Source organism: Zootoca vivipara, chromosome 11 (assembly GCF_963506605.1).
Source record: "Zootoca vivipara chromosome 11, rZooViv1.1, whole genome shotgun sequence".
Lineage (NCBI taxonomy): Eukaryota > Metazoa > Chordata > Lepidosauria > Squamata > Lacertidae > Zootoca > Zootoca vivipara.
The window spans coordinates 33,863,757-33,881,396 of NC_083286.1; the positions used below are offsets into that span (position 1 = coordinate 33,863,757).

The 17,640-nt window shown below is 43.5% G+C and overlaps 2 protein-coding genes across 3 annotated transcripts in view; one reads left to right on the forward strand and one right to left on the reverse strand.

The window, feature by feature from the left end:
• Positions 1-1,025, reverse strand: part of MRPS27 (mitochondrial ribosomal protein S27) — a 55,005-nt gene extending 53,980 nt beyond the window's left edge. Inside the window, exon 1 of one of the 2 annotated variants that reach the window (XM_035099793.2) lies at positions 909-1,024. In XM_035099793.2, coding sequence (XP_034955684.2) covers positions 909-969 — 61 coding nt within the window. In that variant the 5' untranslated portion in view covers positions 970-1,024. Of the gene's footprint in view, positions 1-908 lie in introns of both variants that reach the window. The other variant, XM_035099794.2, reaches the window with a different exon arrangement.
• A 62-nt stretch (positions 1,026-1,087) lies between these two features.
• PTCD2 (pentatricopeptide repeat domain 2) lies at positions 1,088-17,333 on the forward strand. The gene is made up of 10 exons (XM_035100163.2): positions 1,088-1,231; positions 2,888-2,980; positions 4,392-4,521; positions 5,592-5,709; positions 6,682-6,760; positions 9,077-9,168; positions 12,323-12,436; positions 13,040-13,114; positions 14,718-14,831; positions 15,561-17,333. Exons 1-10 carry the CDS (start codon positions 1,126-1,128, stop codon positions 15,783-15,785), a joined length of 1,146 nt encoding a protein of 381 aa, XP_034956054.2. The 5' UTR covers positions 1,088-1,125; the 3' UTR covers positions 15,786-17,333.
• Positions 17,334-17,640: the final 307 nt, after the last annotated feature.

Here is a 17,640-nt window from a genome sequence, read left to right on the forward strand (position 1 = left end):
CTGAGGTGGTCAAACGCCAAACTCAAAATGTAGAATTTGAATGCTTGTACGCAATGTCATTCTGACATCTTAGATGTTCAATACATTTATTGCATTACAAATTCAAAACCAAACCAGAGTAGGGGTTTAAACAAAGGTGTAAAAAAGGAAGGGCATAATAACCCCAAGCACATTTTTCTAACTCCAGGTTCCCAGTGATTTTGGCAATGACAGCATATATGTATATATGTGTGTGTACAGAGAGAGGGGGGGCAAGGAGGGAGGGCAATCAAGAGCCTTGATGGAAATGCCAAGTGGTCAACAGATAGATCATTTGACCAGAGGAGGGAGAGATAACCTCCTTCTCAGCTGGCTGAGCACTTTGGCTAACTCTCAAAAAGGTTGGCCAAATGAATGTGGCTCTCACTCCAAAAGGTTAAAAAGGTCAACGTGGTAAAACGATGGAGGTCATAGAATCACAGAACTGTAGAGGTTGGAAAATATCATTACGGGTCATCTAGTCCAACCCCCTGCAATGCAGGAATCCTATTGCCACAAAACAAAAAGCTGCCCCAGAAGTGACCTCAGGGCTCCATTGATAACCATGAATCCTTCGCAGCGCTGGATGAATTCTCTGACAGCTAACACGGAAACCCTAGGGGAAAAAACTCTCACATATAAAACGGCAAAGGCTGTAGTGACACGAAAGTCGTTTAAACTCGGGCGGCCTCGTTCAGACTCAGGCGCAGGAAGGTCAAACGAGGAGGCTGCTGCAAGCCTGACGCCCATGTGCTCCAATACCTGAGGGCATGGAGAACACATTCCGGGGCGCAGCCTGGCCTCACTCAGACCTCGCCTGCGCTGCGCTCGGGCCCCCTGGAGCTCAGTCCCCGAAAGACCCGTCTGGCGGCCCCAGAGCCCACACCCACCTGCCACAGCCCAGCTCCGAAGCGCAGCCTGCAACCCTCGCTGCAAGACGGGCGCCGCCATCTCGGCCTGCACCACCTCTTCGGCGGGGGTGGAGGAGCCTAGGCAGCGCGCTGACGCAGCCCATCCCTCTCACTTGCGTGGTGCGGGAGATTCGGCGAGGGCGGTCCCTGCGCACCCCTCCTGCCGCTGCCACTCTTGGTACATTCCGGGGACAGAATGGCAGCGGCCGTGGGCAGTTCCAATGGAATCCTGCGAGAGACCGTCCGGCGCTGCATGCGGGGCACGCTCGTCGCGGCCGGCTGCCTGAGCTGCCCGCAAGGAGGTGCGTGAAGGGCTGCAGGTGGGGAGGCTGCAGGGGAGAGAGAGCGACGTTCTATGGAACGCGCTGTAATCGGAGAACTGCATATCCCATCGTCCACTGCTGCGCCATAAGCCAAAGTTTTTTACTGTGGCGGAATGGTGCACTATGGGGGTTGTAGTCCCGAACGTGACGTCGCAAGAAAGGCCTGGATGTGTTCAATCCAAGGTCCTTTAGGATGCGAGAGCTGCGTGGTTGCGCTCCGCGTGTTTCAAGCGCCGGGCTTTTTTTCTCTCTCGTTTAATCACCTAGGGATGAATGTGGAACGCCCTAGGTGACGACTGCGTTGGAGCCTGTTGCGTGGAGTGTATACAGCCTGTGAGATCCACAGAGATCTTCACCAGGCAGCAGGGAGAAAGTAAAAAGGCGCAAACAGGGATAGCTGCAAATAACTTAACCCCGCGTGTTTCGTATTTGAGAAGAGTTTTAACTCATTTGAAATAAATGCTGCTGCCTTTCCCAGTGAATTCAGAAGGGGCCATTGTTCAGTGTTGGAGCACGCTATTTCTCAATAAACCTCTGCATGTGCATAAGCATATTTAACTATTGCATTCGCTAGTTGCTGCCCATGAAACACCCTGAAGCAACTGAAAAGTAAAAACATTTTCAAGTCTAGTATAGGATACATAGTCCATAGCTACCAAGTTATTCCTTTTTTTAAGGGATTTTCCCTTATGCTGAATAGGCTTCCTCGCGAGAAAAGGGAAAACTTGGCAGCTATGATAGTCGTATCCAGCGTTAGCTGAAAAAGCCTGCTGAGCTAGTGGAGCAGCAGCGTTGGCTATGACCCGATGGCTCTTCTCTGAGTAGAACTGCAGCTGTCTACTCAGCATACTCCCCCCCCCCTTCTACCTGCATTGCATTGGGGTTGGACTAGATGACCCTCCTGGTCCCTTCCAACTCTTCAAGCCTATGATTCTAAGCTTCTGTTTTTAGCCCTGTGAACTGTTATACTTTTCTGTTCTGGCTTACGAGGGCTAATGCTTGCTTATTATCACCTTCTGGTGGTAGATAGACAAAGGGAAGCTAATTATAGGTGTGCCTCTCCTTGGTCCATGATGACCAGTCTGTGACATCTTGTTTCAAACAGACAGGTTATTGAAATAGTGAACAGTTAGCAAGGGAATCCTCTAACTGGAGCAGGCCTACTCACCTTGCAGGAGAGGAGCTGCAGAGATGGGGTGCTTTTCAGCTTGACTTTCAAAAGGCATGTACTGTGAGGTGAAACATGGGCAAAGCAGAAGGTGTAAGTGAGGAAGGATAGGAAGGCATCAGTCAATATAAGTCTGCACCTGAGAAATAAAAATACAGAAAAGCAAACATATTTATTGTGTCATGTGCTTTTATGGGTTAGAGCAGACTTCCTAAGCCTATCCAAATACAATATTACAAGAGAATGTTTACAGTCATTGAGTAGAAGAGTATTATATCGGCATAAGGGATGTGAGTCCCCACCATTCTCCTTTATGTTAGTAGGTGAAAGCACAAGCATTTCTGAAACTGATATACAAAGCATTCACTTCCTTTACATAGCCTAAGGTGTACTAATAGGTACTATTATTGAAACTTTAAATGTATGGTGTATTCTGAATATTTCTTTTCCTCCCCTTTGATTTTCAGCCAAACGTTATTTGTTAACAGAAGATGTTTTGCAATTACATGGATTTCAGCAACATAAGTTGGAAGTGGGATATAAACTATATGGCGAGAAAGGTAAGCGCTTCATGGAAATGTTGGTCTCCCAGGGTGAGAGGCTGGGAGGAGAAAGGAAAGATCCCAGATGAGAGCTAGGAGAGACTGCGGCCTTCTGTGGGTGGTAAGGGATAAGAACGACCTTTAAGAGGGGATTCTGTACTCTACTTGTATTTTTTGTAGATGCTTTTGTTTTTAATTTACATTAGTTTTCTGTATCTTACTTTATCATGGAAAAAAAAACTAATAAAAATCTTAAGAGAGAAAGAAAAAAGAAAGGTAGGCGTTTCATGTATACCAGAGGTGGGGAACCCGTAGCTCCCCAGATGCTGTGGGTCTACAGCATCCTGAAAGCCACCAATTTCCCCACCCCTGATGTGTATGCTTTACTTAACCATTCACAAGTTAATGTTGCAAAGCAACATTAGGTAATCAGTGGTTTATCAGATACAGTACGGTTTTGCTAGTCATCACAGGGTCAGAGCAAAAGCCATATTGAGGCTTCTCATAGTTATTGTACATCGAGGAATTCTCTGGTGTTTGGTAATGCTCTCTGTCCTTTGCATAACTGGTGTATGCTCAAACATCTCTTTATTTGCATCAGTGTTTCCATCCCTTTATTTATTTATTTGGAGTATTTAAACATCACAGTAATACTGTAGTGTGGGGATGGGGAATCTGTGTCCCTCTAGGTATTTGTTCGACTCCAGCTTCCATCAGCCCCAGCCAGCAGGGCCAAATAGTCAGGGATGATGGGAATTGTAGTCCATCAACATCTGGACTACATCCCTGCCAGAACAACATTGGACAATTAAAAACAAAACATGTTCTCAAAAGAGGGCACGTTTTTGTGGGAAACGGCAGCTTCTATCTTTGTTTTGAGCAAATACCGTATTGGCCCGAATATAAGACACACCCGCAAATAAGTCACACCTTTAAAATCAAAGGCTTATTTGCAGATGCGGCCCGCCTCCTGGCACTGCCGCCCTGAACGGGGGATGGGAGGGAGGGCGGTAGTGCCAGGAGACAGGCGCACAGCACTTGGTTCCAACTATATGCTGCACTTTAACTTTTCACAGTAGTAATTTGGGGGGAAAGTGTGACTTATATTCGGGCCAATACAGTATGTGCTAAATGTCCCTTGTGGTTTCCTGGGGAGCAAGGGTTCATCTCCCTCCTGGGCATCACCCAGGCACTAGGGTCCAGGCACTAGACTTGCCCCCAGTAGATGATCACTACTTAAGGGCAAAGCTATTGCAATGTGACGTGTGAGACCAGAGGTTTTGTGGGGGGGGGGGGGTGGGTAACCCAGTATGCTCTACAACTAATCCAGCCATGACTACCGTAACTGGGATAAGGCATGTAAATTGACAGTACAATTTTTCTATATAACCTAAATACAAATAAATATATACTATTAATTCTGTTTCAGACACATATTTCAAAACTATTGAAGACAAGTTAGCTAAAAATATGCTGATTCTCAGAGATGAATTGAAATTGTTGCTGCATTTGTGCCAGACGAAAGATGAAGTGGAAATAGTCAAGAGGGTGATATACAGGTAAAATTCAGAAGAAGAGATTCTAGTTCCTTCTTTTGCATTTCCTTTTGTTTAGAATATCCTGGACCATGCGACAGTTAGTAGGGAATATTGATATTTTTAACAGGACCAGCCTTAATACAGTTACACTTCAAAGTTTTCAGTCCATGCCTGAGGTCATTGGGTTGTACTCAACATAGCACTAAAGTGGACTTTCCATCAGTGCAAAGGTTTGTATTTGTGCAACAGCATGATCTCCTCCCCTTCTTGTGCCCCTTAAAACCCTCCAGAACAAAATTGAGATGGCACAGGGCATGCATTCAGGGATCCCAGTGTGCTGGCAGAAATATTTTGTTGACTAGTACGCTGGGCAAATGCATTTAAAGCTAAGTAAAGTAACTTGATTTGCTTGTGGCTACCTATCCAGGTTTGTCATCCTGAAATGTTGTTGCTGTGAAGCAAATGCAATTTTATCATAAAGTTAATCAAGTTGATTAGGTTAAATCAGCCAATAAACACCCTCTGATGTCAACGAAGAACAGCAAATTGGGAACGGAATTACTGTTCAATCTGCAAGTAGATGTTGTGAAACACGAAATACTGACTAGAAGAAGATAATTAATTAGAATCCCATGCCATCTTCCAAAATTAGTATTATGTCTATGACAGAGCAAAGGATTAATTCTGAACAGGGCTGGCCCCCCCTTGAGGCAAGGTACGGCAACCGCCTTAGAGGGCAGGATCTATGGAGCAGCAGATCTCCACTCCCCCATTGTTCCTGATGTAGCTCTTCACTAACCCCTTCTTCCCTGGTGGGGAAGGAGGTGTCGTTTTGTTGTTCACCTCAGGTGCCAAAATGTTTTGGGCCTGATCTTGAAAGATATCATTTCTCCCCTTTGTTATGTTGCATCACATGTTAATTCTGTGCAGTGGCTCTGATCGGTTTTCTAGTCACATACAATCACGCAGCAAGTAACTCTGTGTGTGTAGGTTCATCTCACTTAGACTACCTTGTTTCTGCATTTATCTTTCCCTCTGCTCTTTAAAACTAGATTCCCACACACAAAACAAATTCCATGTCTTCTCTCCAGGTACCATGCTGAGAACAAAAATGTGGCCTTTGGTGGTTTCAAATTTGGTCCTCTTTTTATGAGGCTGTGTTATGAAATGAATCTTGAAGCAACGGCACTGGAGCTCATCAAAGACCAGGTAGAATTCAGAAACACGCCCGTCTCTTTTCTTCTCTAGTCCAGTGGGAACTCTTCCCTATACCAGCTCCCTTAAATCCATTGGTAGTTGTGAAAAGTATACAGTATAGATAAATAATAAGCACAGAGGCTTATTTGTGGGGGGAAACACTCTGCTATGGTTTCCATGCAGCCATGTAATATGAATAAACAAGCAAACAGCTTGTGCTGCAGTAGAAAGAAAATCCCTGTTTCCCTCGTGGATCTTTCCCATTCTTACAAAGGATTGTTTTTAAATGGTGGGAATAAAATCACTGGAGAAATGTGATGAATGTCATATTTTTCTCTCTTAATATGGAGGTGTAAGGCTGGAACCCAAAGGGCTTTGGAGCTTTGTAGTTTCTGAAAGCTAATCCTGAAGGCTGGAGGAAGTGCTAAATATTTTGTTTGTTTGTTTGTTTGTTTGTTTAGCAAAATATTTGCAGTATTTATTTTTTTAACCAAAGCAGATATCTTTATTCAAAAAGCACAAATGAAGACCAACTAAGTTTATATTTTGGTATGAGCTTTCGTGTGCATGCACCTCTTTAAGGTGCTACTGAAGGAATTTTTTTATTTTGCTTCGACTCAGACCAACACAGCTACCTACCTGTAACACAAATGAAGAGAGTGAGATCAAAGGAGAACTTTAAAAAAGTTAAAAGAAGAAAGAGAAACAAGATGAATGAAGAAAAAATGTAAAGCTTTGCATTAATTAAATGGGAGGGGAAAACTTTTTTTATATAAAAAAAATTGTTTGTTTTTTGAAGCTGTTGTCTCCTACAGGCCTTAATAGAATGCTAACTGTCAGGAGTTTGAAAATGAAATTTTAAGACTCTTAATTTTGCCTCCCAAGCTTTGAGGGTTCAATGGCTTCAGTTTGAACTATTAATTGGGTGTTGATATAACCAATATCTGTGGGTTGTCCCAAACTGATGTTATTTATATTCTTCAGGCTTTGCACGGCTTCTTTTCAGAAAGTTCATCATTCAATATTTTGATGGATCTGCTCTTTACAAAAGGTCAATATGAAAGTAAGTAGCGTAAGATGCCTCAAAAGGAATAAATTATTGACAGCAAAACTGTCTTTCTGATATGAAAAAATATAATATTAAAGTGCTATAATTGACACTGAATTGGTTGATCTTTTGAGTTGGCAAAACCTGATGTGATCACTCATTGGTGTTAAAAGAGCTGAAACACATTTTGCAAATATAATTGAAGAGTACTCTTGACACTGTACTCATTGAGCACTTGATCTCTCTCATCAAATGTAATCATACATCTCATGATTAGGGCTTTTTATGGATCTTTTTTGGTAACACTTCTTCATCTCCTAACTTCCGGCCTTTGCTCTCAGCCAAGCAGCTGTCTTTTGTGAGCCTGGGAATTTTTTTTATCGCTGCAAGAAAACATGCTATCTTTTCTGCACATCACATATTTACTCCCCCCACCCATCTTGCCCATGTGCAGTGTGATCTACTTGGAGACAAGATCCTTTGAGTTCAGTGGAGCTAACTTTTAGGCAAATGTGCATCGGATTGCAACCTAAAAATTGCAATCCGTACACACACTTGGGAGAAAATGCCGCCAACCTTTTGAGGAAGCACATATAGAAAGGAGCTGCATGCTTGGAAATAAATGTTTATTTAAAATCGTATTCTTTTTTTCATAACATCTCAGAGCTATGTTCATATTTTCAAAACAATAAAGACCAAAACCACAATTTTAAAGTACAGTTGCATACAGCAACCATCAGGGGAAAAAACAGTAGAGAACAGCAACAGAAACCAGTAGCTCAGTGGCAGAAGGTTTTCTTAATCAGAAGCATCTTAGGGAGCAATCCTATGGCAAGATCCACTGCAATGAGCTGCTTAGGATGCAACAGATCTCAAGCTTAGCTGGTTGATTCCATGTTCAGCTGGCATTGAGGTTCCCAGTGATGATGCCCAGCTGACGATGCATGATTTGCCAAGGAAATTTGCTCAGCTGGGGTTCATCTGGCCGAGCCTGATGCAAATCCCCAAAAGGGAGTGTGGTGGGGGTGGGAATGCAGGGCTTAGGCTAAGCCTGTTCTGCTCAGTCGCATGACCTGCTGGCAACCTGGCACAGAGCACTATTTAGAAGGCTTGTTTTCCCTCTGCCAGGTTTAGGCAGAGCAGCAGCAGCCTGTTGCCGAACATAGTTTGGACCTGGTATGCCAGTTTTACTTACCCTGGCTTGCTTGATGCCAGCTTCTTATAGAATCATAGAACTGTAGAGCCAAAGGGTCACCTAGCCCCAACCCCTGCAAGGCTAAATAATCCCTGACAGATGACCACCCAACCTCTGTTTTAAAAAACCTCCAAGAAACGAGAGTCTACCACCTTCCAAAGGAGTCCAGCCTCAGAGGTAGTCTTGTGAGTAGGGTTGTTCCCTTGATCTGTCTTCCAGAAGACAACAGGGAGGGAGCTCTTTGGAGACAGATTCCCAAAGCTTCGGAACTACTGCATTGGACTCTTTGCAAACAGGACACAGTTCTGGCCACCGTATCTTCCTCATACAAAGAACATGCACATCATGTCATTGATGAAAGGTTGATGCACTTGTGTAAAATGTGCAGTTTTCTTCTTCAAACAATCATGAGTGATTCGAAACGGATCCTTTCCCAGAACATGCCGTGCTAGTGGCTAAAAACCATTGCTATCATTGGGATGGGGGCAGGGGGGGGTTATTATCTTTGTCGCTTATCGCTGGTGCAATCCTATGCCTGTCTACTTGGAAGCAAGCGGTAGGACTGTAGCCTTAAGGCGCTAAAAACTATGACAGTCTAAAAAGGCTCCTGACCACCTTTCCTAATTTGTGTGTGCTACTTTAGGTGTGTTAGGATGAAACCATTGTATCCAGCTAAATCATTCCCCTCCCGTGCACCCTTAAAATCAGTTCCAGGGGTTCCCCCAGCCTTTGTGCAGATTTGTGGGTGGGAAGGGAAGTTTGGTTGTGCTTGCACAAATTGTTCTGTGTGTGTGTTGGTTTAGTTAGATTCAGCTCCAAGCATATAGTTTGTATGCCATTTTGTTCTGTAAAAATCACAATTGCTAAAAACTTTATCAGTGAAAATTGGTATACAGTACCTAGGATCTTCCCCTATCTTGGTTGCACATACTATAAAACTTCCATTAAATTTGCATAGCCTTAGCAAGTGGATTATATAAAGTGCTATGCATCTCATCTGCAAAGTTTTGTTTTTTTACAAATGATAATTATTTTTCAGAACTCAGCTTAGGGTTCTCAGAAGTGTTATTAATTAGCAGTTAATACGCTAATCAGAAAATGATGGAAGTAACAATAACTGAAAGTCTGTTTGACAGGTGCTCTAGAAGTGCTGTTAGAAATGAAGAGACAAGGCGTCAAATTCGGCCGTGATACCTATTTACTCGCAGTTGCAATATGCTACAAGCTGGTAAGAACACATCGTGTTAAAGAATTGCTTCTAGGGTTTTTTAATGCAAGAAAGATGAATATTGGAAATGCTGTGAAACCTAAAGGTGGTTTTCTTTTCTTTCTGGAATATTACTTATTGATTTATATTTATTTCCCAAAAAATAATGAATGTAATGTATGGAGGCAATGTACAGTCAGGCACCGTAAATCAATCTAATATTAAAAACAATACATAAATAATAACCATAAGCATGACTGGCTCACCCTGAGAAAGTTTAAACAACTCTATAGGCTTGTAGGCAGTCTTCAATAGATAAATGGCAATTATCAGTTTTGATGATGGTCAAATCTCTGCTGGAAAAGTATTCCACAGCATGGGACCAGTGACATTAAATTCTTGACTTCTGGTTGAAACTAGTTGGACTTCTGAACCACAGGGAACAACTCACTGCCCTTCTCAGGATGGTCTCCGTGATGGAGCTGGGATATAAGGGCTTAGGTGGTCTTTAATGTAAACCTGGGGCCAAGTTATTTTTATATATTATATATTAATATATATATTAGCTGTCCCTGGCCACGTGTTGCTGTGGCTCCATCTGGGCCCCCATTTCCCAGGACAGACGAATGACCTAACGACCCCTCCCTCTGTTGCCCCAGCAGGTGACGTCATATCCTCCCCCCACGTGACGTCACCCTCCACTCCAAGCCCCCTCTCTCTCCCCCTCGCATACCGTATTGACATGTTCGGGAGGGTCTGCCTGGTTCCCCTGGCGGATTCCGGTGGGCGAGGGGGCAGGCAGTCCAGATGCAGGTCCTTAGCGAAGGCGGACATGTCGAGGGCGGTGGGGAGAGCCAGAGCCGAGGCACCAGCGGCAGAGGGAGAGGACCCCGCCCCCGCTCTCCCAGAAGGAGCCGCCAGCCAAGTACTCCCACTACCCTCTGTGCGCTCGTGTCGGAACGACTTCACTGTGTTCCCCGCAGCCTCCTGGGAGTAAAGAATGTACTATAGCGTCTGTTGCTTTGACGTTCAATAGATGGTGCTATTTCCCCACAAAATCATGTTTTTACCTGTCACAGGTGTGACATCTATATAATCTAAGTACAGTCGTACCTCGGTTTACAACCCGCTCGGGTTGCGAACACTTTGGGTTACGAACTCCGTAAACTCGGAAGTGTTTTCGGCGTGCGCGCTTTGCGCATGCGCAGAAGCGCGCACTCTGTTTGCGACCTTTTCGGGTTACGAACCGCGATCCGGAACGGATCGTGTTCGTAACCCGAGGTACTACTGTATATACAAACACTCGCATATTCGTATGCAACGTTGTGTCAAAATTTCAAGGCAATTGGTAAGGACTTTCGGAGATTTTTGGTTATGTACAAACGGACATTGACATTTTTATTTATATAGATTAATATGTATATTAATACAAGACCCTTGAATTTGGCCCAGTAGTATATTGGCAGCCAGGCATATGTTTTAGCAGAGGTGTTACATGCTGTCAGCCATCAGCAGTCTAGCTGCTGCCTTTTGAAGTAGCTGGAGCTGCCAGACCAGTTCCAAGGGCAGCCCCACATAGAGCAAATTGTAGTCATCCAGTCTCAAGGTCACCAGTGCCTTGACTAAAGTGGCCAGACTTTCCTGGTGCGCCAGGTGAAGCTGGTAAAAGGCACTCCTAGCCACAGAGGTCATTTGCGTCTCTGATGAGTAAGGTGTATCCAGGAATAGCCCCAGACAATATACCTGCTCCTTCGGGGGGGGGGGTGCAACCTCATCCAGGCAGGCAGTTGGCCTGGGTATCAGACACACAACAGTCTTAGCAACTTTTTAAGTAAGTTTATATCTCGTATTTTAAGCACACACCACTTATGCCAACTTAGAGAGGGGATGCACAAGCAATACAGTTGAACAGTGAAAAGAATGACAACCAGCAGTAGATAATAAGACTGCTCTTAACTAAAGAGATTATAGTTTACAACCAAATAAGTGGCAAAGGGTTATGTTTCAACTAAGAGGCTTTGATTAGAACAGGAAGTTTTTAAGACCATTTAAACTTATCAAATGCTGTTGCATTCAGGTCCTGGGCTGCCTCTACGCATCTGATTGGCCACTGTCAGGACAGAATGCTGAATTAAATGGGCCGTTGAGCTGATCTTATGTTCTTATAAACATTTTAAAATTGGGAGACGTTCCGTGTTTACAAAATTGATTTAATTTTTTTTAAAAAAAATATTGGGAGCCATTTGGGGGCAAAAGAAAAGTGCATGAGATGCATGTCCAGAGATTTATTCACTACTTCACGATTCATCTGGGTTTGCACAAAGATTGTGATTCACAAGAGCACATTCCTGTTTACCCCCCTGGGCTCAGATGCACTTACTCTAAAATGTTTACGTAGGAATGGTTAATATAATCTGTTGTTTTAACCTTTTCCTTTTTATGTAAGGAGCTAATGCCTAGTATCCATAAACATCTATATCTCATACTAGTAAATAATATTTACATTCCACAAAGACACATACATATGTTCCTTTCTGCATCTGGAAGTGCCTTCTTCCCCCTATTCCAAGTCTAAAAGGTAAAGGGACTCTTGACCATTAGGTCCAGTCGTGACCGACTCTGGGGTTGCGGCACTCATCTCGCATTATTGGCCGAGGGAGCCGGCGTACAGCTTCCAGGTCATGTGGCCAGCATGACTAAGCCGCTTCTGCCGAACCAGAGCAGCACACAGAAACGCTGTTTACCTTCCCGCCGGAGTGGTACCTATTTATCTACTTGCACTTTGACGTGGTTTTGACCTGCTAGGTTGGCAGGAGCAGGGACCAAGCAACGGGAGCTCACCCCGTCGCAGGGATTCGAACCGCCGAACTTCTGATCGGCAAGCCCTAGGCTCTGTGGTTTAACCCACAGCGCCACCCGCGTCCCTTATTCCTAGTCCACAGCCCATCATTCCACCTCATGCAACTTTAGGATGGAATGCTCATCACTTTGGGCATTGGAGTCTAAAAAGTATTGCATTTTCAAATTCTGTAATCAGCGGGCTGCGTGTGTGTCTAGTGTAAACTTTCTGGAAGGTTTTGAAGTACCTTGACTGTTGGCAGCCAGTAGGGCGGTACCTTTATCCCCTGAATCTGAACTGCAAGTCATTCATGCATTGAAATATTTTATTCTACAGAACAACTCGGAGTCCAGAAGAATTTGTACTACGTTACTTGAAGATGGGCAGCTCAAAGGAGTTAATATATCAAGAAGAGTTTACTACTTTGCAGTAGTATTTGCTTTGAAACAGGTATTGGGTTGTTTTGATTTATTGTCAGGGTTTCTGGAATCTCTGCATGCACTCCAGGCTTTTCTGGCTTCCTGTACCCATTTCTCACCCTATTCCTAGGGAAACTTGAATACACTGGTACTACATAAACTTTTGTGGTATGTCATATGCATCATACATCATTTTCTTGAATATTTAGGGGGGAGCGGGGGGGGAGCTTCCTACGGTACCCATTTTGTTGGGATAGGATTCAAAACTGTAACTGCATTTAATATAGCCCATCAGCTTGAAAACTCAAAGTAAATGAAAAGAAAGGGTCACAAAACGAACGACAACAGGTGAGTAGCTGGCACACTCTAGATCAGAAGTGGCCCCTGGGCCATCTTTATTTGGCCCCCTGGTGGCCCTTATGTACCATTTTTGTAAGGATTCTGGCAAAGGACCTCAGCCAGCCTGCCTCTCTGTAAATCAGATACTCAGTCCCCAGTCAGAGATCTTAAAGAATCCAAGCTCACATACAGTATAGCTGTGAGGTCCTTAATAATACCAACTTCAATGAAATGCTGAGCACAGCTTTATTTTACGTGCACAGTTTGATTTATTGTCTCTGTTTATTCTTCCTAGAACGATATTTCCAGGGCTCGCTCCTTTTATTCTCAGATCATAAACACAGAAAGCAGAATTTACACTAATCTGACAGTAAGTCTGCTGGATTTTGTATGTTACCGTACTCCTGAGCCATGAATGGGAAATGCATTGGGCTGCATAGAAATTTAATTAGTTAATTAATAATAATAATAGTTAATAAATAAAAAATGTGTGGGTTTTTAAAATTAAAAAGGAAGGTTGGCCACTGCTTTGAAAAACTTTAGACACACAAGATGCTTCTTCGTTTGATGCTGTTCTGGGAAAAAAATCCAGTTCTCTTAGGGCAGGCATCCCCAAACTGCGGCCCTCCAGATGTTTTGGCCTACAACTCCCATGATCCCTGGCTAACAGGACTAGTGGTTGGGGAAGATGGGAATTGTAGTCCAAAACATCTGGAGGGCCAAAGTTTAGGGATGCCTGTTTTAGGGGTTTTCTGGATTATTTCCAAACGGTTTTAGGATTGCTCTTTGACAGACCCTCTAAATTGAAAGGGTATGTTATAAAGAGATACCTATCTACTCCTCCTCACTTCTACATACAAATAACCGAAGATTTGAAGTGTTTTATCTTGTAATGTGCTGGCAAAATCTCTGGTGCTGATGGATGTTAATTCAGTGATCTCATGGACTATTCAAACATGTTGTCAACTAAACTTTCCATGACAGTGGAACTGTGAACTGCAACACAGCCCATCTTCAGTTAGAGAGGTGAAATTTCAGTTTGGCTGAGGGAAAATGCTCACACAGCCGCTAGGGACAGGAGGGGCATAACAGGAAAGCTCAGTGGGGAGAGGATTATGGTAGCAGTTAAACTCTAAGGGGCAAGGAGCCCATGAACATAGAAGTCAGAGGAAGGAGGCACAATGTGGGAAATAAATAGAGCAACAGAGCCAGGTGGTGGCTGGCGCAGAACTGAGGAAGAGGAAGGCAGAGGGGATGGGAATCTGAGGAAAGGATGTTTAAATGAAAGTGAAAAATACAAATTGGCTATATCCTGTCGGCAGCGAGTGAGGCGAGCAGAAGACTGGAGTAAACAGGCTGCAATTAGCTAAATTAGTAGCAAGTCCTGCTTCTCTTTTCCCAGGCATCTCCACATCCCTCTCCACAGTATATTAATCCTTCTGACTTGGTTTGTTGGAACATACTACTATACATCCAGTATGCAAAGCTGTTTTCCTTTGAAGTAATTTATTTAATTTCATTTAGGCACATTTCCTCTCCAGGGAAGCCTCACAGAATATTTGGGGGAGGGGGGATTCCTTAGAGAATGTGCCGTTTCCATACTTTTTTTTAATTTCACAACATTTATATGTCTCTTGATTGTAAAAGTGGTATGCAAAAGGAATAAAACAATAACATTACCAGTGGTTTGTTGTTTGCTTTTGTTTTTTTTAAGCCAAGTATTTAAAAAATCATTTTGTTTCACTTGGGCCATTATGTTTTCTAGAAGGGCAAAGTATTTGTCTGTTTTCACTGTCCCTTTTACTAACTATTCCAAATCCCCATGACTCTTAGAAAGGGGGAAGGGAAAAAAAATCTGTATGTTTGCTGGGGAAAACAATCCATCCTTCTCACCTTTCAGGTTTCAGGGGCGTGTTTTGTTTTTACCTAATCCAGAGCTTATTATATCTTTACTCATTAATGTTTTGTTCAAGATTCTTCTTCAGGTTGCAACTGGTGACCTAGAAGACCTTGTCCAGAGACTGAAAAAGGCTTCAGAGGCCGGTGTTTCAAGTTTTGTGAAAAAACCAGAATACTGTATGGAAGTGGTAAGTGGATGGTTGCTGTGGAAGCCAGTGGGTGACGGTCAACAGTCTTCATAGCAGAGGTAGGCAATCTGTGACCTACCAGATGTTGTTGGACTCAAACTCCCATCATCTCCTACCATCATGGCCAGTAAAGATCGGACATGTAGACCAGCAACATATGGAGGGGAGGGTCACAGGATCTCCATCTTTGCTGTATGTTTGTTCCCTTGTATGCCCTATTCTGAACTTCTACCCAAAAAAACACACGTTTCCCCGACCTTATGGCATGGGTCCAGGCAGTGGTGTGTGGTCAGTGGCCTAGAGGTACTAGGGTAGTCCCCTAAATGTTCCCCTGGCACCACCTTCCCAAAGCCCGGGAAGCTTCTGCCCAGCTTAGGGAAGGAGCTGTGGTGCTAACTTGTGTGATGTTACAATGTCACACACTTGATGTCAGCCCCCCCCCCCCAAAAAAAAACACCTTCGCAAACTGACACCTCTGGCCCTAACTGCCTCCCAACAAAAAAAAATTCCCCGCAGGCCACTGGTTCCAGGAACCCACTGCTTCCATTATTTTATATGTTCAAGACAGCTGGGTCTACTCCCTCCCACAAAGATGATTGGCCACACCCTGGATCATACCCTCTCGGCGAGCTTTGATCAGCCAAGTAGGTCAAGAGGTGTAGTGTGGGTGTGTATAAGGTAATGTTTCTGCTTCTAGTTGCTGATCTGTCTGCCATTGTTTTCTCATAGCTGGCTGCAGCCAAAGAGAAGCTGGAAGACAACCCAACTCTCCGTGTCCAGTTTGAAGAAATCGTCGCCAAGCTGCAAGCCTCAGGACAGACTATTTCTCAGACTCTGGATGACTTGCTGTGCCAGCCGCCACGCCCAAAGAGGCACCCTCTGCAGCTGCTCAAGCTAAACCAAATGAGCCGTCGGACTTTGAGACCTATACAGTCTGCTCTCATGGCTGAGTAGATCCATCCTTTCCCCTGTTGGAATTTCTACCCAATAAAACGTCACCCTGGCTTAGAAACGTGGTTTTTACTCGGTGTGTTTTCTGGGATGAATTGTGATGCTCCAAACAAAATGTATGAGTGGACACTGTGGAACCAAACAAATAAGGGAAAGACCTAGATCTGCTCAAAGAAGACAACTTGCAGGCAAGGTTGTTCAGCTTCCTGGGGAAGATAGTTACTGCTTGATGCAACATGTGTAGAAAGTTATCACAGAATGACAAAGACCCCCCTCTCTAATCTTTATATTATCTCTGACAGTATTCAAGATGCTTTATTGCTTGTATCAAACACCAAGTGTTTAACTGAAATCTATCCCAATCTTGTTGATAAGTATTAGAAATGGAAAAGAAAGGTGTATGGAGATGTGATAGAATTAGACCATATTGGGAAAAATATTGAAGGTTATGGAGAATAATAAAATAATAGGTTGGGGTCGCTAACTCAGCACCTTGTTTATTAAAGTTATATACTGCCCTTCATCTGAAGATCTCAGGGCGGTTCACAACATAAAAATACAAGGTAAATCACAAACAGAACAAAAAATAAACAATAACCTCCCATCCCACAAACACAAGGATCTCAATAGATACCTCCTCAGAACTCCACAATCCACGGCCAACAGTTTGGTCTTCCTGCTCTGTCTGTGTTTGCAGTGGCTTGGGCTCCCCTATACTGAATACACTCCTTAAACATGCCCAAATGGGAAGGCAGAAAAATGTATAAGAGTAGAAGAAATAAACACAGATTTGCTTTGTGCACCCATTAGATACTGTTTCTCAAAGTCATTTAAAAACATCAACTTTATTTTAGAAAATGAACTGAAATGCTAATTTTTTGAATTTCAAGAACTTGCTAAAATACTACACAGCAGACAGTAGGGGGCACAATGGATCATGCAATGTAGAACAGTTCATCTAGCTTGAATATAAGGAATGTAATAAATCTGCAACCAACATCAACAGTCCTGTTATCAGCAAGAAGCTCCCCGAATTAGCCACAGTATATGTAAAATTTTGAATTTGTATATTTCATTACTGACATAATCCATACATTTGTATGTGTGATTTGCATCTTGAATTGCATGCATGAGAGGCCACCTCTTCATGCTCAAAGAAGATGCATAGGCTTAATGAGAAGATACCTCCTGGGACCTCATTAGTAGCACTTGAAGCTATGCTGGAATGTAATATTGCATCCAAAAATAAAATGCTACAAAGGAGGAGCTCCGAATGGAAACAAAATTAGTTTTAAGGCAATCTCAATGTGCATGAATTTAAATATTTAAATATTCTTTTCATAGTAAAGAGTTTGTGCTACTGAGATATCTTCCACTATGCCTTGATGGTTGGTCTTGAGAAGAATCTGGTCTTGCAGGGTCTCTTGGTCAACAGTTATATTTATACCAAAGAATCATTGCAGTCCACAGCTGAATGGTTAAGTTCAGTCAAAGGTGACTGGGCTGCAGCGCTCATCTCGCTTCAAGCCAGGGTTTGTCCACAGACAGCTTTCTGGGTCATGTGGCCAGCATGACTAAACTGCTTCTGATGCAATGGGACACCGTGACGGAAGCCAGAGCACATGGAAACACTGTTTACCTCACGGGTAGGCAACCTAAGGCCCGTGGGCTGGATGCGGTCCAACGCCTTCTCAATCCGGCCCGTGGACGGTCCAGGAATCAGCATGTTTTTACATGAGTAGAATGTGTCCTTTTATTTAAAATGCACCTCTGGGTTATTTGTGGGGCCTGCCTGGTGTTTTTGCATGAGTAGAATGTGTGCTTTTATGTAAAATGCATCTCTGGGTTATTTGTGGAG

Coding starts and splice junctions, on each gene's coding strand:
- PTCD2 (XM_035100163.2), top strand. CDS start 1,126: ATGGCAGCGGCCGTGGGCAGTTCCAATGGAATCCTGCGAGAGACCGTC. Junction 4,522..5,591: donor GTCAAGAGGGTGATATACAG/GTAAAATTCAGA, acceptor TCTTCTCTCCAG/GTACCATGCTGAGAACAAAA. Junction 13,115..14,717: donor GAATTTACACTAATCTGACA/GTAAGTCTGCTG, acceptor GTTTTGTTCAAG/ATTCTTCTTCAGGTTGCAAC.